General features: G+C 40.4%; 1 protein-coding gene across 1 annotated transcript; it reads right to left on the bottom strand.

The window, feature by feature from the left end:
* Positions 1 to 692: 692 nt before the first annotated feature.
* LOC115580297 (protein NLRC3-like) lies at positions 693 to 22,582 on the bottom strand. Its single transcript, XM_030414516.1, has 9 exons — positions 22,134 to 22,582; positions 19,399 to 19,445; positions 15,821 to 15,937; positions 13,287 to 13,510; positions 10,299 to 12,138; positions 8,494 to 8,667; positions 6,515 to 6,688; positions 2,477 to 2,650; positions 693 to 1,048 (listed from the first exon to the last, which is right to left on the bottom strand). Exons 1-9 carry the CDS (start codon positions 22,425 to 22,427, stop codon positions 859 to 861), a joined length of 3,234 nt encoding a protein of 1,077 aa, XP_030270376.1. The 5' UTR covers positions 22,428 to 22,582; the 3' UTR covers positions 693 to 858.
* Between the last annotated feature and the right edge of the window lie 2,097 nt (positions 22,583 to 24,679).

The raw sequence follows: 24,679 nt of genomic DNA, 5'->3' as shown, positions 1-24,679 counted from the left end.
CAATGGCGAAACGAACTCCTGACGCTTATTTTCTCCCCGATAAGCCTAGTAGAGTGTCAGAGTCAAATCCTAACTCTGACGATGAGTCCATATCTGAAGACACAAGTGTGGTGAAAACTGGCAGAAAATAAAGTTTTCGGAAAGAATAGCTTGCACGAATTTGCCTGGTTACGATATCTCAGAGAGACGTATTCCATGAACTGCAAATTTTGCAGTCAATACCCGCAACATCACACACTGGTCATACATAGTGCTAGTCTAAAACATAAAATATGCCGTGACCTGTACTCCAGTGAAAATGCAACTCCCTTGTCAGTGGCATTTAGAAGCCAAGAAGCTGTTAATCAGTACGCTGAGGAGGCTGAATCAATGTTTGTTTAACATGGCCCTTTTTCATTGCCAAGGAAGAGCTACCCTTTACAAAATATAAAGTCACAGCTCCCCCAAGGAAAACAGGAAATACTGAATCTTCACTTTGTTCTAGGGCTGTCAAAGTTAACGCGTTAATAACTCGTTAACGCAACATCCTCTTAACGGCATTCATTTTTTAACGCGCAATTAATGCATCGGTATTAAAAAAAGAAAGAAAAAGAAACGCGCATTGTTTGATTTACGGCCGTTGATGGCATCTGTAGTCTTGATCCAGAGGGTGGCAGAAGAATAAGAATGGAAATCAGAAGAAGAAAAAGCAGGGTTGGCGTTCAGGAAAAACACGGTGGACTGAAAAGCGAAAGTGAAAGGAAATGGAGAAAAGACTTACGAACGGCAAATGCGATTAAAAAAATTCATTGTTTGACAGCCTCACTTTGTTCGTAACTGTTTTTAGTGCAGTACTTCTGAAACCAGCATGGACCGACTTCAACCCTCTACTGACCTCACAGTCTCCAGTCTACAGTGTGGACTCTGCCGACGATCACACAGCATCTTCACTCCTGAATCCTGCAGCTTGTTACTCCTCACATCCAGCTCCCTCAGATAGGAGGGGTTGGACTTCAGAGCTGAGGCCAGGAAAGCGCAGCTGATCTCTGACAAACTGCAGTCCCTCAATCTGAATAGAGAATAAACAAAGTAGATCAAAATGTATTTATAATCCAGTCAGATGTGTTCAGGTTTTAAATATGTAGGTCAACATTACTATGTCCTAATCAATGAGCTTTCTCTAAAATGAGCTGAGTGTCTTTGTCACTGTGTTATTATGGATCATTATCATGTCAGTCTTCTACAGACATCATCCAATTCAGCATTCAACATTCATACACCAGTTCATATCAACACACATTCATCTTTTCATTGACACAATATTAACCCCTTAAGGAACACCGTTCCAAAATAGGAACACCCTTCACTAAACGAACACCCTTCGTAAAAACAAATAGTTTTTTTTGCTAATAGTTTTAAGCCTCTGATCTTAACAGTATATACTCACTGTGGGAAAGCTGAGACTGTTGTGATTATTTTAAGCCCAAAAAAGTTATTTCCAGACCATGTAATAGCCTTCTAAACTCACCATGACACAACATTAGAAAGAGCCCTCTACGCAAGAAGCAAGAATGCCTACATATCTTCGGAGTGTTCCCTTTTTCCACAGCTAAAACGTCATGCCACAATTTTTTTTTATAGTTTGCCAAGAGTCCATAGAATGGGAATATCCATTATTATAGAATATGTCATTTTACCCAAAACTAGCACAAGTGTCGAACAAGCAAGAAACCCCAGGGTCTTAGCTTTCATTTGAGACCAAGATTATGTTTCTAGGTATAGGGGTTCTCAAGTTATAAGCCTCTGAATCTCAGTAGGTGCTCTTGGAAAGAAAGGACCCAAGCAAAATGCACAGACATGCCTTTAGAAAAAAAATTGTGAAAAATAAATTTTTTAGTCTTTTGACTTCAAATTTTGAGTGTAGCAAGCTAAGACATGTGGCTATGGCCTAATTGTGTCTGCTGTGTGCATAGACATACCTGAGCCCTTATATCTTAGTCAGTTTATTGACATTTGAATTGGATGGAAACCAAAACCTGTGTTCCAACCTCTGTAACTCTGTGTCAGTATGTCATAGAATCACACTGACACTTCTAGAAAAAACTGGGGGTGAGGGTGTTACCTTTCCAATGGTACCAAGCACATCCCTGAGTCTCAAACTATGTGGGAGCTGTCATGCTTTTAATTTCGGTATGTCGTTTTGAAAAAAAGTACCTTAAAATGAGGGGCGTTCATTAAGTGGTTAAATAAAAACAAAAATAAGCTCAGCAGATCTTCAGATGTGACCATTTACCAAAAATGAAAAACATTAATTTACTTACAACTCACAGTTCATTTAGTCTTTTGTCACTGCATACTAAATTTAGAAAACAGACATGAAAATATGAACAAAGGAAATACCAGATTTATGGATGTAAGCTATCTATCAACATAAACAAGGTTCAACTGGTATGTAACATTTAAGATCTTAATAGTAACAGACAGTCAGTTCACTGACCTCAGAGTCTCCAGGCTACAGTGTGGATATTGCAGAAAATCACACAGCAACTTCACTCCTGAATCTTGCAGCTTGTTTTCATTCAGATCCAGCTCTCTCAGATAGGAGGGGTTGGACTTTAGAGCTGAGGCTAAAGAAGCACAGCTGATCTCCGACAAACTGCAGTTCCACAATCTAGGCAAAGAATAATCTAACTTTAGAAGACAATGTTACTGTCTGAATGTTAGAAAAGGGAAAATCCAAACATCTGAATCCAACAGGATGCATGTTCAAACCAGTCAAACACAAAAAGCGATAAAGAGCTCTCATTAATGTCAACTTACTTCTCTAAAGACTTAGTTACTTCACCTCTTAAAACTCTGCCTGCTCCACCAGTGACTCCATCTATACAGACTAATGGTGTGCAGCCAGAAACATAAAACCCACAGAAACTGATATAAGATTCAACTCAAGATTTTAAAGTTTCTAAGGATGCAAATATGTGAGGTTGAATTTTGGGCGAATGTTATATTGTTGTTTCAGTACGTGACTTCCTGTCTGCTCGGTGCTAAATTCAGCTGAATTGCTGCTTCGTGTTCTGGCATCCGCCAGAAAGAAAAGTCCTGCTTATTTGTGCCGGAGGGTTTCAGACTGCCGGAGCTGAGATGGAGCAGAAGCACGGCGCTGACCTGGAGGAAGTTCACACATTGAATAAAGTCTATGGCTGGCATGGCGGAGGCTTAACACAGCAGTCACGCATCTGGTGGAATCTAGGAGTTAGAGTGGATCAGTATAATACCAACTTGATGTCTGCTGTTTAGTCTGACCACAACTTTCACATCATGATAATCTAACACAGAAGTAAAAATGGTGTCTGACCTCAGAGTTTCCAGTCTACAGTGTGGAATCTTCAGAAAATCACACAGCAGCTTCACTCCTGAATCCTGCAGCTTGTTGTGACTCAGCTCCAGCTCTCTCAGACAGGAGGGGTTGGACTTCAGAGCTGAGGCCAGAGAAGCCCAGCTCATCTCTGACAAACTGCAGTAATTCAATCTGAAAAAAGAAGAAATTATGTACATAAAAATCATTCATAATTCAATAAGATGTCTTCAGGTTTTACATGTGCATCTTAACATTACTATGTCCTAATCAATGACATTCTCTCTAAAATGAGTCGGGTGACTTTGTCATTGTGTCATTGTGGATAATGTCAGCCTTCTACAGACCAGTGATGTTGCAAGGTTTTCGAGATCCCCTGGACCCACAGGTGGTCATTTGAGTGGGTCACCCATAAAATGTGTGATTTCTAACAAATTGTAGGGTTAAACTCGTGACATTGGTTGTGGTTATAATCATGGTTATATATTTGATGAAAATGTAACTGGAAATTAAACAAATAAAAAAAAACCAAATGGGTTGGGATGCCCCATTCAGGTTTTTTGCCACCAATACGATCATCTTTGAGCCATATCGACCAATAATCGGCCTATACCAATTGCTTTTATGTTTTGTTATAGCAGCTTGTATAGAAAGAAGTATAACAGGTCAGTTAGTCTGAATGCTTTGTAGTATATTTGGATCTCCACCAGGTGGCAGGTCACTAGGCCATAAATGCTGTGTGACTGACTACAATATGAAAAACCACAAAGTCTATACTGTCAACAACTACTGTCATGCTTTTACTTAGTCCGTTCAATCAACAGAGCAGTACAAAGAAATGGTAAATGGTAAATGGTCTGCATTTTTATAGCGCTTTTCCAGTCTAACGACAGCTCAAAGCGCTGTACAACACATGCCACATTCACCCATTCACACACACATTCATACACTGATGACGGAGGCTGCCATGCAAGGCGCCAACTGCTCATCAGGAGCAATTTGGGGTTCAGTATCTTGCTCAAGGACACTTCGACATGCAACTAGGGGGAGCCGGGATTCGAACTGGTGACCTTTGGATCACTAGACGACCCGCTCTACCCACTGAGCCACAGCCGCCCGAACTCCCAAAGAGCAATGCAAGAGTAGCATACTGTAAGGAAAACTGAAATGCACAGTAATTACATAGCCTACATAACACTGTGACATATGTATCATAAATAACCTGCTCAGTAGTAGATCCAAACTGGGCATGCCCCACGTTGAATTCATGCAGTGACTGACCCCCTCAAATCTATACTTAACTCTATCTGTGCAGGAAACCTGAAAGAAATATACCGTTTAAAGTCAGTGTGTTCAGCTCTCAGTACTTTTGAAGCTTCTAACCAAATCTCTTTTGTTTCTTTTGTCCTGTATGTTCTTTCAGAAATCTGCTCTATTTAACCATTTTGTCATGTTAACTGTTTTGTTATTGCTGGTGAAAACACAATGTTTCCCATTATGCTGCTTCAAAATAAAAGTGTTTAGATAACTTAATAACAAGTGGCTTTTCTTTTGAAGAAGCTATAGTAACTGAAACATGTTTGTAACCGAATACCCACACGGGGTACGATAGCCTTGATCGGCAACTAGAAAGCATTATTGCTGGTCTGCCAATGACTTATTTTTACTGAATATCAGCTGATATTGATCGGTTGCAGATCGATCTACTAATAAGATCCCAAATCTGAAAACAAAACCCTGGCATGTCTAAGGCCACACCTAGAAAGTTGATCAGTCAGTCAGAGAACGATTTTGTCGGTCTATGTATTAGTTAAAAATAAAATCACTCTGACAACATGCAATAGTGTTTAACAGATGAGAGATGCTGCAACACTCTTTAGGCCCGAAAATGTGAAGACCATGCACTGTTCTATGTACACTGTCAGGCGCCCAGCAGCAGAGATGTGTTTGCTGGGATTTTATAACAGAACTATGAGCAGGATGCACATTAACTTTCTCTGAATGTGTCAAAAACTAATGTTTTCACATCACAGATGGCAAAGAAAGACATTTAAACGTGAGTATGAAGCTAAAAGACACTGATGTCGGCGAATACGAGTTGAGTGTTGCCCTAAAATTATTATTATTATTTTAAATGAATAGTTGAATCATTGTATTGAAAAGCCAAATTGGATTCAACAGATAAAATCCTAAGTCAAGTGGGCCTAAAACCCCATCACATCATCCTGATATACTTGTATACTGTGGTGGCACATTGCGCATTTCTTGAGCGACAAAGCATCATCCTTCATCATTGTCACAAGAGAAAACAGAATCAATCAGAGCTGATTAGTCCCGACAATGACCCAGTTGGTTAACATCTAGTTTGTCGCTTTGATTGTTGAAATCTGTATCAAAGACATGTTTGTTCCAGCAGAAAGTTTCAAGATGATATATACATGTCTTAACAGCTAGTTTCCTTTCATAAACGTTTAAATATTGATTTGTTATTCGCAATATAGCATTATGAGCGATAAAATGTGGTGCTTTCCCTGGATGAATTGGATTTTTGGATTTTAATGTGTCAGAGATGCAGGACATGTACCTAGCAACATCACTGACGTGTATTATCAAGATGTCAGCACAATAATCATATACCTGTTAATCTCAACAAAGACTCATCTTTATCATTTACACTTCATCAATTTTAAACAAATATGAGTTCAGAGGATCTTCTGTTTGCAGATGTGACTTATTATATTCATTGATTTACTGAAACAACTAACAGTAAACATTTTCCGCAGTGACTGTGGACTAAGTTTAGCACACAAATGTAAACAAAATGTTGAGAGTGTGATGTATGGAGATAAATTAGGTTCTACTGTTAAGTAATCATTTAAGATCTACAATAGTAACAGAGAGTCAGTGAACTGACCTCAGAGTCCACAGTCTACAGTGTGGACAGGTGTGACCATTTACCAAAAGTAAGAAACATTAACTGTCTTTACCAACAAAAAGTAGACATTTTCTACAGTTTATTTAGTCATTTGTGATAGCAGACTAAATTTAGTCCACAAACATGAAAATATGAAAAATATCTACCAGCTTTATGGATGTCAGTTATCTATAAACATAAATTAGGTTAATTAGGTAAGTTAACATTCAAGATCTACAATAGTAACAGAGAGTCAGTGAACTTACCTCAGAGTCTCCAGTCTACAGTATGGATTTTGCAGAAAATCACACAGCAGCTTCACTCCTGAATCCTGCAGCTTGTTGCTCCTCAGATCCAGCTGTCTCAGATGGGAGGGGTTGGACTTTAGAGCTGATGCCAAAGAAGCACAGCTGATCTCTGACAAACTGCAGTTCCACAAACTGAATAAAGAAAAAAAGACTGAGATAAATATCCATTTATAATCCAATCAGATGTGTTTAGGTTTTAGATGTGCAGCTCAACATTACTATGTCCCCATCAATGAGCTTCTCTCTACAATGAGTCGAGTGACATTGTTATTGTGTTATTGTGGATCATTATAATGACAGCCTTCAACAAACATCATCAAAATGTCAGCAGCAAGTCCAGAACAGCCGCACCTGTAGCGGAGCGGCGGAGCAGCCCAGCCTGGGTCTGCTGAGGTGATTTGCGGTCAAAACTTCACCGTCATACCGGTAAAAGAACACGAGCCAATTAATTTACCTGCAGCTTTTTGGAGATTAAACACGGGCTGGATAGCTTCATTTCGGAAGATAAATGTAGGTCTTATAGATGGAAATAAACATCTGTGGCAGCTACATTAGCTTATTTGAATGAAAAGTGTAAAATGTAAATAGCATCCGACAGTGTGCAGAGAAACAGACAACAAGCACACACATCAATGTCAAAAGCACACACACGCTGACATATAGGGAGAAATTTTGTAATTTAGCTGCAAACTAATGTAACAGCCCTAATTGTAACATTATTATTAGAAACTCACCTAAATCCGTTTTGTACAGCCAAGCCTTGTTCTTGGGGTCGTCAGCCCAATCTGGAGCCTAGATTTTCACGTTTTTCAAAGGGGGTGGGGGCCCGCGTCAGCAGAATGGTAGGGGAAACACTGTATTATCAGGGTGTGTTACTTTCTGCTTGGTTCGAGTGCAGATATCTCAAGTCCCTGTCTCTGCTCAGCTCTGAACCTGTGTAACCTACACCTTTCTGGAAACCCAGTTGGATCACTCTACATCTGGCTCGCATTGTAATAAGATCACCAACCTGCCCTTGTCTTTTATCTTATTCCCTCATTGTATACAAAAACCCTTTTTACTTTATACCACTGCCTGTGTCTCGTCTGTGTTTGGGTCCAACCATAACCTCACGTCTTTTTTTTGCAATTAATTGGAATGACAGAGGCAGGTGTTTTGGATAAATGAGCAACTCTGTTAGCACTAACCAGTAGATAGCTGCTGGGGCCAGCAAGCTCTGGAGGAAAATAGAGTTGACAACATTATAGAGTTTGTTTTTTGAACTTTTGGAATTCAAACTGGATTTGCCATGAGGTGGAAGGAGGTGCAGGTGCAGAAATTGACTAATGTTCTTCAACTATTATTTGACTTACGTGTTACTTTGCTGAAACCAAACAACAGGCATCCTCACATCCACTTGTTGCTCGCTATCTTGCTGTACAAGGTAGTCTGGCTGTTTGTGGCAAATAAAGCAGCAGTCAATTTTGCGTGAGGAGAAATTTCGCTTTTCTTTGTGTGAACGCAGTGTGTTAGCCTTAGATGGCTTGGTAGCTTCAAGGTCAGTGGACATGTTTAACTGTCCTAGCTTCAGCTTCACCCACACTCCACTTCTTTGCCCATTTTTAATCAACTGGGAGATAGGAGGAGTCAAGCACTGTCAGGATGGCGACGGCTGGTAGCACCTGCTTTTCAGAAACCTGTGGGTAACGTCATGTTGGCTCTGTCCACTATTTTATGTAGTCAATAGACTACCCTAATCACAAAATGTAATCTCCATCGACACACAGCTGACTGTGAGCTTCATCCGCTATCATCTTCATCACTGGATCAAATGTGCACTGACATTCTGGTCTCTTAATCTTAAATGAAACCTCAAAACTCCCCTTACAAGTATTACAGATGCTCCTGTTTACATTTGGTAGATTTACACTCAACACAAGCAAAACAAATGAACTGACCTCAGTGTCTCCAGTCTACAGTGTGAACTCTCCAAACCACCAGACAGTAGCTTCACTCCTGAATCCTTCAGGATGTTAAGGCTCAGGTCCAACTCTGTCAGATGGGAGGGGTTGGACTTCAGAGCTGAGGCCACGACTTTAAAGTGAGTCTCTGAGAGTCCACAGTTAGAAAGTCTGTGAATACAGATGAATAAAGATAATTAAATACCTAAAATATAATATAATCTTTAAGTCTAATGTAAATAGACTTTATGTATTTTACATCACAAAGTACATTTACATTGTTATGACCCTGGGGGTCATAATTTGTATATATTCTTGTTTGCATTTTGTCTGTGTTGTTTTCCCTCCATGTCAAGAGGAGGTGCTGTGTTCCCTGTTTTCTGTCCTGCAGCAAAAGGTACCAGTGCAGGTGGAGGCTGCTGATTGGTTGGAATTCTGGAGGCTGCTGATTGGTGGAATCCAACTGACTGGGACATTTAAAAGTGGAGCCTGCAGCAGACCTGGGGTCTCTCTCTCTCTCACTCACACTCGCTGTCTTGATTTGTGATTTGTGATTTTTGAAATTGATGTTCGCTGTTGTAGCAGAGATTTTGAGCTCTTTGTAAATATTGTAAATATTGTTAAATTATTTTCAGTCCACTTTAGTAGGGGTGAGTAGCCTTTTTCTTTGTGCACCTTTTTCTCCTGTTTTTGGTTAGGGAGTAAGGTAAGATAACCTGTTTTTCTGTTGACTTTTGTTTTGAGTTAGGGAAGAAAGCTTTAAAAACCAGCTTGTTTTGTTTATTGTTTTAGGTATTGCTCACCCTGAAGTCATATTTTTGTTTGGGTAAATAAATCCCCTTTATTTTTGGACTGCATCCGTTGGTTTTTGGTGTGTTATTGTTGGGAGTGGGAAAAGGGAGAGACCAATATGTCATGTCCCGGTATACCCTAGGCCGGGACATAACATAATGAGCGTCAAATTTTACTCAGTCACAGATGACAGCCATCGAAATACACCAGATATTTTTTTTAAATACCACAAAAACAATCGGTACTGTCGTTTGCATATCCTGCCTTTATTGCTACTGTTATGAAACTGTGCAGAAAGGAAGATGATAACAGGACAATCTTTAAAAGCCGCTCCAAGAAGTGGAGTGGAGTGGAGTAAGAAGTACAATAGTTTAGTAGTAGGAAGTACCGTGAAAAGAAAATACTCAAGTACAAGTCAAGTACAAATCCCTTAAATTTGTGCCAGAATATTCATACAGTAATAACCATAATACTATTTCTGAAGGTCTATTTTGCTTATGAAGATCATATGTATTCAAGATTCAGCATTAAACTGACACTGTTTAAGAACCTGTTATAAACTTCATGTCGTGTCTTTAATGATGATGGACAGGGTGATAAACTTAAACTTCAAGCTATGTTACTCCCAGAAAATTACAGATATTACACGTCTGTGTGTCTGTTTAGAAGACATACAATAAATAGACACTTTATAGACACTGTATGAGACTCATGTAATAGAAAGATGACCGTAAGAACATTTTCAACACAAACTCAAGTCATTAAGTTTTGTGGCTCAATTTATATCGAGCCCCATCACCCGAAGACAAAGAGAAGATGATAGAGGATACTTGTGTCCATTGAAACATTATTTTGTAGCCGTTTGTAGTTTAACACATTTATCAACAATTATTTCAACAAGCAGGTTTAATTTTAGCTGAATAAATCCTTTATAGTGTGCAAGTTTTCAATTGGGAAGTGTTTAATACCGAAGGCTTTAGTTTTAGAATGATAATCATGTCTGAACTCACCGAGCCTTTTTGCAGTTCCTCACAGCTGGAATCAGTCTCTGTCGTCCCTGGTCTGATGTGTTGTACCTCTGCAGATCCAGCTCATCCAGAACCTCCTCTGACATCTGCAGCATGTAGGCCAGAGCTGAGCAGTGGATCTCAGAGAGTTTCTTCTTTGATATGTTCTCTGAATTCAGGAGCTCTTGGATCTCCTGATGCACTGAGCGGTCATTCATCTCTGTAAGACAGTGGAAGATGTTGATGCTTCTGTCAGGAGAGATGTCATCTGTTTTCATTTCCTTCAGGCTTTTGATGGCTCTCTGGATGATTTCTTCACTGTTGTGTGTCCAACCCAACAGGCCTCCGAAGAGTCTCTGGTTGGACTCCAGAAGGAGGCCATGAAGGAAGCGAACAAACAGGTCTAGGTGTCCGTTTTTGCTTTCAAGGGATTTCTTCATGGCACTTCTGGGAAAATCAATCTGGTGATTATTGTCATCCGTGACACTATAATCAAAGCTCAAGAGCTTGAAGTCATAGTTCCAGTCTGGCAGGAAATCCTTCAATACCTTTGTGTTAAAATTGCCGTGACTGTAACAGTGAAACATGTAGAATGCAGCCAGAAACTCCTGAATGCTCAGATGGACAAAGCAGTAGACTGTTTTCTGGAAGATCACACTCTCTCTTCTGAAGATCTCCGTACAGACTCCTGAGTACACTGAGGCCTCTGTGACATTAAGACCACATCGCTCCAGGTCTTCTTGGTAGAACATGATGTTTCCTTCCTCCAGATGTTCAAACGCCAGCCTCCCTAGCTTCAGAAGAACTTCCCTGTCAGCCTCCGTCAGCTTCTGTTGACTCTTCTTATGTCCCTCCTCGTACTTCCACTTCTTCCTCTTTGTCTGAACCAGCAGGAAGTGTGAGTACATGTCAGTCAGGGTCTTGGGCAGCTCTCCTCTCTGGTCTGTAGTCAACATGTGGTCCAGAACTGTAGCAGTGATCCAGCAGAAGACTGGGATCAGACACATGATGTGGAGGCTCCTGGAGGTCTTGATGTGTGAGATGATTCTGCTGGACAGATCTTCATCACTGAACCTCCTCCTAAAGTACTCCTCCTTCTGGACGTCAGTGAAGCCTCGTACTTCTGTTACCCTGTCAACACATGAAGGAGGGATCTGATTGGCTGCTGCAGGTCGGGAAGTTATCCAGACAAGAGCCGAGGGAAGCAGCTTCCCCTGGATGAGGTTTGTCAGCAGCACACTGACTGATGACTCCTGTGTGACATCAGACACGATCTCATCGTTTTTGAAATCCAGAGAAAGTCTGCCTTCATCCAGGCCGTCAAAGATGAACAGAAGTTTACAGACAGCGAGCTTCTCTGCTGTCACCTTCTGTAATGTTGGATGGAAAACATGGAGCAGCCTGAGAAGACTGTACTGCTCATCTCTGATCAGGTTCAGCTCCCTGAATGAAAGCAGAACCAGCAGACTGACATCTTGGTTTTCGGAGCCCTCTGCCCAGTCCAGAGTGAACTTCTGCACTGAGAAGGTTTTTCCAACTCCAGCGACGCCGTTGGTCAGAACGACTCTGATGTGTCTCTGTTGGTCAGGTAAGGCTTTAAAGATGTCGCTGCACTTGATTGGAGATTCACTGAAGGTCTTCTTCTTGGAAACTGTCTCAAGCTGCCTCACCTCATGTTGGGTATTGACCTCTTCACTCTGTCCCTCTGTGATGTAGAGCTCAGTGTAGATCCTGTTGAAGAGGGTTCCACTTCCTGTTTCATCACTTCCTTCAGTCACACGTTCACATCTTCTCCTCAGACTGATCTTATGTTCATCTAAAACCTTCTGCAGGCCAACATTCACTGAAAAAGAGACTGGTCTGAGACAAAACAAGTCTGAGACAAAACAAAGAACAAGTCTGAGACAAAACAAAGAAAATTCGACAATCTGGTGACTATATTCATTATCAATAAAGACTATCAATATACGTAAAGATATATAAAGAAGTAAACAGAAGTTGTTTTTTTTACTTCAAAGCTTATTCCAACTTCATACTTTTGCCAAAATCCAGCCATTTCTCTCTTTCAAACATCTTGAGAAAGTCCTCCAGCTGTTCCAGAAATCTGCACCCAGAGAGACCGGTCAAAACTTGAGCTCAGGGGGATCACGTCTTTGTTGTAAAACTACCTTTAGACCAAACAGATGGGGCAGCAAATGTTATGTTATGTTACTAGCATGCAGATCCTAGTGATCTTTGGTCCACATCAGCTCTGCTTATGATCTGCTGTCATGTCTCTTCAACAGAATGTTGAGCATGTTGTTCCTACAGTGATCTTCAGCAGCAACAGATTTAAATACAAAACTGGTGCATAATGCAAAACTGAGTGAACACACATTACACAAGATGTGACAATTCACTGTGGTTTCAGTCATTCATGCTGAGCTTATATGATTGGCCACAGCAACATGATTTCGGGCTGTGTTTCTCCAAAAGTTGAATTGGCTTAAACTTTTCCGCGCAGCACCATAGCAGCCAAAATGGACAACCCTAATTATAATGAATGGGAAGACCTGCGTTTTTGCAGTACTGCCTGATTTGATCTGAATGTAGTCTCTAAGCTCCCGACTGTGGTACATCGTTTCCCTCCCAATTAGATCTGCTTCCTCCACTGACGCCTTAAAGTTTAGGCTCAAAACTTCTTCTTTTGCCGGTTGAATCCTCCTAATGATGTTTTTTTTTTACTTCAGCCTGTGCATATGTGTTGTAAGTTTGTGACTATAAGCTCTGTTCCTTGACGTTAACATCTGTGTTTCTTGTGGTTTGAGCCTCCTGCTCTTGTGTACAGCTCTATGGTCAACATGAGTCGTATTTAATTGTGCTTTATTAATGAACTTGACTTGTTAAAAGGGATGTACTAGCAGGATCCTAACATTTTTTGGGTTGTATCCACTTTGTTAAATGTAATTATTGTTTCCACAAGATTTCATTTTTTAAGATTTACAGTCTTACCTTGTATAGTGCTGCACTGACTGACAGTATGCAGTCCAGCCATTTTTCCAAACTGGGGACAGGAGGAGTCTCCTGGTGAAGCAGATTGGTCCAAGTAAGAGGTGTTGCACTGTCTACAGAACCAGAGTCCACAGCTGGTAGAGACTGGATCCTTCAGGAGGTCCTCACACAAAACACAGCTGGACAGCTCCTCCTCCACAGAAACATGACTCGTCTTCCTCTCTCTGTGAAGATATTTCTTTTTTACTAAAATGAGTGTGATTGTTGATGAAATATATCAGGATTTGGCTGAAACTGTCTATAAGCTCAGATGGTCACAAAGAAAAGTAATACAGTTACTTGTCTGTAATGTGTGTTAACACTCAATATCTACTTTTTCCTCTCTGTCTCATTAAACATTTAATGAGCTGCCTGTACGTTGTCATTTATACAATCTCAACATGTTCTGCATCTTCACAGTAGAAGTCAGAGAGCTCATTATGTCCTTCACTGTTTCTCAGACACTTTGGGCAGCTCAGCTCGAGGTAGACAGGTTTGGACTGAGGTTAAAAGCGGTTGTGGTCGTTGAAAAAGAAAGTTGTTAACAAAATTGTTGTCAGGTGTTTCTAACATATCACATTCATGAGAATGTGACAGATGGACAGACAACCTGAAAACATAATGTCTCAGTCACAACTGTTCCTGACACAGAGGATTAAAGCTGCACAATTCTCAGAGTTGAATGTGAAACTTAATCAACATTGCATAGCCGCTACAGCAGATTATTGATCATTGTGCCAGTTTTTTCTGTGCCTAAAACATTGTGTGAGATTGTCGTGGCATCGCTGTATCAGCCTGTTGGCTTAGTGTCTAAAGCAGGGGTACTCAAATACAGATCTTAAAGGGCCACAAAGATTTTTTTCAATGACTCAAAGGTCCATGTGTTGAGGTCGGTCAGGCCACATGCAATAATACTGTAATATTCAAAACAAAATGTCCTTTTCATTCTAAATAACAAAATACGAACTAAAATAAAATGTAATTTCCATTTTAACATAAATTAAAATACATAGTTGAATATTTCCTCTTTTTGTTTGCCTTCAAACATTGTGTCCATCACTTCAGTCATGCATTATTTTATTTCATTGTGACGTAGATGTGACAAGGATCCTGCTTGCAGCTTGATATGACGATTTCAGTGCATTTATTTGTGTTGTGCTCATCTCTGAATTTTGAGGAAATGTCTCCTCAAAATTCCTATGCTTCGTCTCATAACGCCGTTTCAAATTGGAAATCTTCATCACAGCTTCTCCTGGCATATTGTAACGCCCCTTGTAGACTGTGGCGCAATGACTCTTGGGTATTCTGTTGGTGTTGGTGTAATTATGGGTCATGAATGTGTTTGTGAATAAGATATGTAAGATGGTTGTGGGTTAATTCACGTCATTTGTTCTGTGATTAAATGGTGTTGAGTTTTAACAAGGATTATAAAAATTTTGGCACCGTGAGTAAAAGGGTGTTTGCTGGGAGAAACTCCCCGTCCGTTACACTTTTTGTGAAAATACATGATGAGACTTGCTAATATAATACCTGTTAAACAACGTAAGTGTGTGTTATTGCAGCACCGTCAGATCCGTGGGTTTTGTCCTGGTTGGAGGATGAATGAATGCAAAGTTCCCACTTCTATGAGTGGCTGATTCTCATTCTCCACTTTGTTATAGCAGTATACTTGGAAAACGCCATTTCAATCTCTTACCACCGGCGAAATGTGAATACGCGAACTGCTCCGAAAACGAAAGTGAAAGTTAAAAGTTGCGATCGCAGCGGTGAGTGACCCAGCTGTATGTGTATCGTTGGCATGGAGACAAGTCCCGGTGTACACGTGCTGACCCAACCAAAACACATGATGAAGGAATAACAGTTCGGGGGCCACAAACAGGAGGCCGGCGGGCCGGATGCGGCCCGGGGGCCGCCTATTGAGGACCGCTGGTCTAAAGTGTGCCTGTCCGTATGATGTACAAGTTTATTTGCATATGAGCTGGGAAGTGAGATCTGAACACAAGTGTATCACTGAGTCGCTTGTTGCAGCCGGTGTGACCTGATGGACTGGAGCTGTCCTCTTGTGATTGGATCACTCAGAGCAGATGATAAAACCAGCTGTGAATGATCTCCAATTGGCTGATGGGTGACATCTGCTGTTACATTATACCAAGAGCTGGGGGCAAGTGAATGAGGACAAGTAAAACAACATTTTTACTGAATCACAGAGAGGGATTTAAATAGCTGAGTAACAGTAGAGACCTGCTGAGATCAGCAATGGATCAGCAATTCTACATGGATATATTCTGTACAATCTTGAGGCAGATTCTTTCAGATTTCTGAAAGTTACATATTTTAGAGTGACTTCAGCGTAAGAGCAAAGATACAAATATATTCCAAAATATACTCCAAATTCAGAAATGGAGGTTCCCAGGTGCTTTGATGAGGAAATGACAAAGAACTCTTCAATGTATTATCCTCCATCAGGTCAGTTTACAGTAAACACAGAGTCTTACTTTGTGTGAGGTCCAAGTTCATCACTGAAGAATAGAGGTGGATGTTTGGACTGGTCACTCTTCATAGACAGACAGCTGGATACAGAAGACTCTGCTCCATGTCTGTTATAATGAACTCTGCAAACAACAACTTGTTTTTAATTTTATCACATGAATCCTTGATAAATTATCTGATTAATGTAATTTAGGAATCTCTAAATACACAAACTGCTGCTACAGTCGATAATTAGGAGGTTTAAAAGTTTGCATTAATTCTCTTGGTTTATGTAACCAGATGGTTTATATTGTCTATGCATTTCAGTTCTCTGGTGTCCCTCAGTCTGTTTATTTTGCAGCAGGTATGGCGATCGCGGCAGGTGTGTGACACGCCCCTTACCAGCACCTGTAGTGCAGCCGCGTCCTCGCCCGCTAATGCGGGGCGGGGCTAGTAGCTACAAGCACTGATGTGTGCGGGACACAGGTAACCAATGCTATAAGCTAAATGCTATTGTGTCTGCTAGTGTGATTAGGTGTTGTCACTAACAGTTGACTTTGTTTCTTTTTGAAGCTTGTCTAGTGTGAGGCTGCTGTTTGCCCTGCCTTGCCTCTGACCTCTTTTCTTTCTTTTTGCCTTGCCTTGCTTGGCTTCCCCAAGCCATTAAGACTGCAGTCATTAAACCACTCCTGAAGAAGAGAACTCTAGACACATCATGAATGAATAACTATAGGCCCATTTCAAACCTCCCAATTTTAAGTAAAATAATTGAAAAAGCTGTCTTTCAACAGCCAAACAATTACTTAATAATAAATGGCTGTTTTGATGTTTTCCAATCAGGATTTCGACCACATCACAGCACTGAGATGGCTCTTGTTAAGGTCCTCAACGACATTCATTCAAACACAGACAGCGGAAAAATCTCAGTCTTAGTATTACTGGATCTCAGTGCTGCGTTTGACACAGTCGACCATAATATACTACTGGACCGACTGGAAAACTGGGTTGGACTCTCTGGTACAACACTAAAGTGGTTTAAATCTTATCTAAATGAGAGAGATTACTTTGTGTCTATGGGTGACTACACATCTGAATGGATGAAAATGACAAGCGGAGTATCCCAGGGCTCCATTCTGGGGCCTCTACTATTCAACATTTACATGCTCCCTCTAGCTCAGATAATAGAAAACAATGAAATTTGCTACCATAGTTATGCAGATGACACACAAATTTATATAACCATATCACCAGGGGACTATAATCCCATACATACCCTGAGTAGATGCATTGAACAAATCAATGATTGGATGTGTCAGAGTTTACTTCAGTTAAACAAAGATAAGACTGAAATAATTGTTTTAGGATCCAAGGAAGAACGACTTAAAGTCTCTGCTCAGCTTCAGTCTGTAATGTTGAAAACTACAGACCAAGCCAGAAACCTCGGTGTAATTATGGACTCAGACATGAATTTCAGCAGCCATATTAAGACAATTACAAAGTCAGCCTACTATCACCTTAAGAATATATCCAGGATAAGAGGGCTTATGTCTCGGCAGGACTTGGAGAAACTTGTTCACGCATTTATCTTCAGCAGACTCGACTACTGTAATGGTGTCCTTACAGGACTCCCTAAAAACTCCATCAGACAGTTGCAGCTGATTCAGAACGCTGCTGCTCGAGTCCCTAACAAGAACCAAAAAAGTAGATCACATCACTCCAGTTCTTAGATCTTTACACTGGCTTCCTGTCGATCAAAGAATAGATTTCAAAGTCCTGTTGTTGGTTTATAAAGCATTGAATGGTTTCGGGCCAAAATACATTTCTGATCTGCTGCTGCGTTATGAACCATCCAAACCTCTGAGATCGTCAGGTACTGGTCTGCTTTCAGTCCCCAGAGTCAGAAGTAAACATGGAGAAGCAGCTTTCAGTTACTATGCGCCACATATTTGGAACAAACTCCCTGAAAATTGCAGGTCTGCTCCAACACTCACCTCTTTTAAATCAAGACTTAAAACATTTCTTTTTGCCACTGCTTTTAACTGAAGCAATTCAAGTCTTTGAACTACATTATGACTCTGACTCTACAGTCTTGTTTCCTTTAAAGCTTCTCTATTTTAGCCTACTTGTTTTGATGTTTGTTTCTGAATGTTTTTACTGGTCTTAAAATGCGATTTAAAAATTTTTTTTATGCAATTTTTAATGTCTTTTAAATGAAATTTTTATGTCTTTTAATGTAATTTGTGTGTGCCTGTAAAGCACTTTGAGTTGCCTTGTGTCTGAATTGTGCTATACAAATAAACTTGCCTTGCCTTGCCTTGTTAGTTAGCCTACCGGAAATAGCTGCTTTGTTGTCGTTGTATAGACGTTCTATTAAAAAGTGTAGTTGAGTTTAAGTGTGGCCCGCCCCAATCAGACCATGAGACGTTGGTGGGGGTGGGCAGGGTTACTGCAGCAGTTATAGTGGAGGACCTGCCAAATTTATACCTATTGTATGGTTTCTCTTCTTCCGTTTTGAGTTTGCAGTTGATTTGTAAATAAATATATTGTTTTGTTTCTTTTTTTGGGTTTATTTGAGTGCAGTGACCTCTGCCAGAGCTAGCTGTGGTAGTCTGCCTTTCCCTTTCTAACTGAACCACTGTATTGGTGTAGGTGGAACATCACGTGTTAGAGATTAAAGAAAATAACTATATAAATGTTTTAGAGACATAACTTGATAAATGAAATTGTTTTATTGTGAGTAATAAAGTTTGTTAAATTATTTTACATCGTGTCTGTATTCATTTGTGTGCGGTGTGTATGGTTTGTTTTTGGGAAACCCTCAGAGAAATTAAAGTTAAAGGAGTATACTCTTTAGGTGCAAGTCCTAAGGTGGCGTTGTTGGTGTTATATCGATTCTCTAGTTCTGCCACTCGCAATTTAACTGGTATTGCCACAATCAATCTAGATCACAGCTTTTTAAGGGTGACTGACAGCTGTCAGATACTCAGATTCAGGGTTGGACTGGAAAAAAATTCAGCCCTGGCATTTTCTGTCCAGACAAGCCCACTACATTATCAGCGGACACCACGTAGAAGTCCACAAATCTTGCGGCGTCTTCTCTCACACATACTACAAAGAAGAGTCATATTCCTTGATAGCAGTTAACAAATAAAGCACGTAGCTATGAACTCAAGGACTAAAATTGACAGCTACAGCAATCAATCAATCAATCTTTATTCATTTAAGTGTCAAATCACAATAGAAGTTATGTCATGACAAGGGGTAGGACAACACTCGGGGTGGGCACTACCTCTACCAGTTGGGTGGAGGGGGGAGAGAGAGCGAGAGAGACAAAGAGACAGAGACAGGGAGATAAGGACAAACAGGGACAATAATAACAACATATCCGGACAAATAATCTAAATAGAAACATATTACAGACAGTAGCAGTATTAGAGCTGGAACTCATTTGTATTAACGGTGACTCAGTCATTATGAAACCATAAATAGAGAATTGAAAAAATAAAAAAATATCTATAGCAGTGTGAAAAAGTCTAAGAATTACAGGTCTGAATAGATATGCATTCTCATATACGTGTATGTGCACAAGCATGTATTGCCCTACTTCCTCGTCCGCAGCCAGCCAGCTCTACTCCTCATCAAATTAGTGACCTGCAAGAAACAGCAAACAGAACTTGTACTCAGTATCTGTGTACTGACAAGTACATGTAGCCAAGTAGCCTTTTTGTGACGTGGTGACACCTATTGAACAAATGTACCTGTCATGAAGGATGACTTAAAATTCTCAAAAGAGGCCTAAGGCCTACCTCCATAACTGTTAATTGAAATTAAAAGATATGCAGATGTTGGAAAATTAAAATCATCAATATGAAAATCTTCAACAAAACCGCAGAATAATGTACGAGATATTCCCACAAAAAAATATGTACACCGTATTTATATTTTTTTTTGCTCCAAAACATAAATAGTGCATTGAGTTTTTACAAAGTAGTGAAAAAAAATCATTTGAAAATATAGATGAAAGCTATAATTAAGCCTTGTATAGTGCTCAGGGTCCAATATGACCCAATGTTGTTTTTAAACAGTTTTTCTCAGTGGCATTGGAGCATTTCTCACATCATTACTTACATTTGCACAACAGTTGGTGCACTTCTCAAAACAATTAGTACAAACTGCAAAACCTTGTTGATAGGCTGCAAAAGCATGTCACATGCTCAAAATAGAGATCATTCCTCAAAACCAAGTATTCATATCAATGAAAGTGTGTAAAAAAAGACCGGACACCATTATTTATGAACAAGATAGTCAAATGGCTTTGTTGTGCTTTCATTAGGACACTTTACTAGTATTTCCAATGCAAAAAAGCCAACTACAGTAAAAGTAACACATTTACACACAAATTAAAGTTACACACAAATTATACCTATTAAATAATTAACACCTCAGTAGACAGTAGGGCTGTCACTTTTTCAAAAAATCAAGTTCGAACGAATTTGAAATGACACGCAATTTATTCGAATGTATTTGAATACCCCCCCCCCCCCATGAGATCCCGAAACGATACCAATGGGCTGCATATGATTGCAGCTATCTTGTCGGTGATGGCATTTTTTTTACGAGCTGTTGGGGCAAAGGGCCTGCGGAAGCTGAATGTGCCGAGTAGTAGCAGGGTTACTCCTCCAGTTTACTAATACAATCTGCTGCTGGTTTGGAGTCACTGGGTCACATGACATGGAAGAAAAAAAACTGCAATTATTTTGTATTAATATATTTATGCTAAGTAATTTAATGACGGTCCCTAAATCAGTCTCCAGTGATTCAGCGCGAGGCTCTGGAGGTGAGCTGACCGTCCTCCTGCTGCTGACACTGGGGGAACCTCAGTGAAGTCACAGCTGGACCCGAGCGAATATCCGCCGAATAACCAACCTGAAACTAACTTCACCGGTTCGATGAGTCGCCTGTTGCAGCCTTTGAATAGGATGACGAGGATTTCTGTCACTCAAATTAAACGGTGACTTGTAGAAATTATACAAATGGCATGACAATAATAATCGATTTCAAGATAACTTAGGGTGTAGTGCTTTCACTGTGTGCAACTTAAATTCGCCATTCGCCCCCCGTGACATTAAACCGACAGAAATCATCATTTTTTAAATTATTTTTTTTTGCGGCAGCGCTGAAAATCTAGCAGCAGAATGCATATAGAGGAAACACTGACACGTCAGATAACACCCCGCAACGATTGCAGGCTTTTTGGTGGAGCTCTGCTTTCAATGAGTTAGTTGATTCTCAACACTACAGCTTAACGGATTCTCACTGTGCAGGTAAAGACGAGAGGTAGCGCGTGAGAAGAGGATGATACCATTTACTAAGCGGGGGTGTTTCCATTTTTGTCCTTAACATCTACATTTTAAACCACAAACTACGGAGTATGTTTTAAACATAATTTAACCTTGTCAAAGACGAACACAAATTTTAGAATAACAACATTTATTACTCCCAGTTTGGGGTGCTGGAGCCAGTGTTGCCAATTTAGCGACTTTCTCGCTAGATTTAGCGACTTTTCAGACCCTCTTAGCGACATCATTTCTAAAAAGCGACTAACGACAAATTTAGCGACTTATTCAGATCATCAGGGGAAAGGCGAGAAATATATAATATTTTAATTCAAATGCTGCTCAGAGTAATCGCTGTCCAGTACTCCTCTGCAGCAGCGCCAGGGTCCCTCCCGTCCCGTGCGGCTGCACAGGCGGCAGGCCAGTGTGTGTGAGGGCCGGCTGGAGCAGGCAGGAGCGTGTATTTGAGACCGGAATCGGTTAATTCTCCGACTTCTTTCGCGGTTCCACTGGTACTTTACCGGCCATAACCTTAAGCTGCTGAGTCTAGATCACGTCTGATCTTCTCTCTCACCCTTTCTCCAGATTAGGATGTTCCTCTATCTTGTAAAAATGCACATAGTTCGTTTTATATTCTCCCTCCCTTTACTGTTTTTACTTCAAATATATTTGTCCCTGTAGTGAGTTGTAGTGTGATTATTTGGTAAAGATTTTTCTATCAATCTTTTGACGTATGACATCATCTGGCGACTTTTAGCGACTTTTGAAGCTAGTCCTCCCAGCTACTTTCATTGGAAAAGAGTTGGCAACACTGGCTGGAGCACCCCTAAAAAGGAGCTAGCCTCATCCATGCTTCAATCCCTGAGGAGCTACGTTAGCATTAGCGGCAGCTGCATTCATCAGTATGCAGTTAGTTAGGTCACATCACATTCAATACAAAAACGTTTTTTACTTTGTTTTTACAAAAATGTATCCTAGCCAGCCCCAGGCTAACGTTACTTACCAAGTCTGCCTCCACTCGTTCATCATCATCACGTCCTCCTCCCTCGTCTCCCGGTGCAGCAGCACCTGTGGGTGCAGCAGCACCTGTGGATGCTAGGGGTTTGGTGGTCCCGGCACCAAAAAGGTCCGTCAACTTCGTACAGTTAGAAGCCTCCACCTCCAGAGACTTCAACTTTTTTAATCGCTGTTCCTCAGCAGCACCCGGGCGTTTCTTCCTCTTATCCATTTTCAAGTTGCGGACACGACAGTTTCGAAACGTTCCTACTGGCTCAGCAGCAGCCTGTCCCGCCTGCATCTAGGGCCCGCTCCGGCCCCTCCCTGGTTCGTGTAGTGATTGACAGCACTGTCAGGGCTCTCTGAGCCTGTCAGCCCATGATTGATTGACAATGACAAACAATAGACCAATTATATGTGGCGATGCTGGTGACACACTGCTAGCCCTCTGTTGCCAATTGGCCGGCCGATTGGAGGGAATTTAGAGAAGGAAAAAAAATTCAAAAAAGCGGACCGGACCGGCCCACATTGGGTCAACGGCCCACCGGCACGATGCGTATGCCAAATGGGCAGTCCACCCCTGGTCAGATTGAGAGGGGAGGAGTGATTTCTCTTTGTATCACACATATAAATTGCAAATATACTTATATTTTCAGTGTTGTCTTTTTCCTCGAGATTTGACTGATTCCCTGTCAGCGTTCCTGAGATATCACGATCATGACAACGGAACAAATGGACAGGCAACCCGTAAACGTAATGCCTCGGACTCAGCCAGCGCCGAGGCATTACGTTTTTAAGTTGTAGAACTTAATAATTTTGCACAACAGCTATGCAGAAGGCGAAGGTAATTTGCTACTGTACTTTAGTTGATTTTTGAGTTATCTTTACTTTGACTGTTTATTTTTCTGACAACTTTCTACTTTTACTTTCCACATTTCAACACAGACATCAACTCCTTACATTTACAAAACAGGCTTGTTACTTTAGTTGTAACGTGTTTGAGGGGAATTATCTTTATTGTTAACATTATCTACTATTAATGTTTATTTGTCATTGTGGGATATGAATATTTTTTTTTTTAAGTTTACATTTTAAAATGGAGATTCTCATGGTGTCATACAATAAAAACAGTGTCTTACTTTGTGTGGGCGCCAGGTTCATTACTGAAGCATAGAGGTAGATTTTTGGACCGGTCACTCTTCATAGACAGACAGCTGGAGGATTCTACTCCGTCCTCCTCCTTCTCCACACAACCACTCATCTTCTGGTCTGAAGTGAGTCTGACAAGCAAAACAGTGTAACATTGACTGTGAGCTCAGAACACAAGAAGACAAATTTGTTCAAGAATTTGATGCAGGACCGAGAGATCAAGAAGCACACACACGCAGCATAAATTAAAATAAAAGCATCTCTTGTTTTACAGAAGTTTTAATGTTAAGTTCATTCTATCATGTCTTTCCTCTACAGTCCACAACAAGAAAACTGACTCAGAAACTTTGACAGGAAAGTAATAAGGCTGCTGTATCAACACTCACCTTGTCTCTGACTTCAGTCTAAAATGACAGGCTGAAAACGTCCACCTTCAGGTTCCTTCCATGTGTCACATGTTGCTCCTCCCCTCTCCATTTACAAGAAATCAGTTTCTCACTCTCTCTCTCTCTCTCTGTATCTGTGTGTGTGTACACAGATCAGCTGTTAAACATGTGTTTGTGTCTCTCTCTACTTGAACAAACTGAATTCAAATGAGTTTTGGTCAAAATGTTGGTTTCACACGTTCAGAGTGAACTACTGTACTTTTTCCTCCACTACATCTACTTATAAACATTAGTTCCTCTGCAAATTCTGATAGTTGATACAAAATATAATGAAACTAATAAAGTTCCTGACATTAAGTATTGAAAGTGAACTCTTTACAAGCTAAGACATGTGATAAATGTACTTTTACTTGAGTAAAATTTTGAATGCTAGACTTTTACTTGTAACAGAGTATTTCTACACTGTGGTAGTATAACATGCAGCGCTGTCTGCTTCCACCCTGTACACAGATTCTCATTATCTGTTCTGTTCTCAATAAACAATAACAGAATATCAGACATGCACAAAAACTCCTTTAAGACTTATTTGTTTCAGTCATGAACAAATAAACAATATTTGCTAAATGATGTCATATTTCTTACTAAAGGGCTCACTGACATGGTTACCGCCCGTGTGCTCCTGATACCACACTAGTAATAGTAGTATTTGTGTTTTGTGCTACTTTATACTTTTACTCCACTACAATCAATGCCTACTAATCAATACGAGCTACAATTCAGATTATGATTTTTTATATTAAAACAAAGCATATACTCTGATAAAAGTTAATGTACTTTTTGTGGCTCCAGAGGAAGATGCATGTAATATGAGCAATTTCCCTCCAGTGATGTCACTCAGTGGCTAAAGGTTTTCAGAAGAAAGAAGAATGCGTAGAACAGAAAAGTCAGTATCTCTGGTTTCTGTAGTGGGCCGCTTTTCATAACCTGGTGCCAAACCATTACATGCAGATTCGTCTTG

The sequence above is a fragment of the Sparus aurata genome, chromosome 4 (genome assembly GCF_900880675.1).
Source record: "Sparus aurata chromosome 4, fSpaAur1.1, whole genome shotgun sequence".
NCBI classification, from domain to species: Eukaryota; Metazoa; Chordata; class Actinopteri; order Spariformes; family Sparidae; genus Sparus; species Sparus aurata.
Note: the sequence above shows the minus strand (reverse complement) of the source record. Positions and strands in the feature narration are given on the sequence as shown.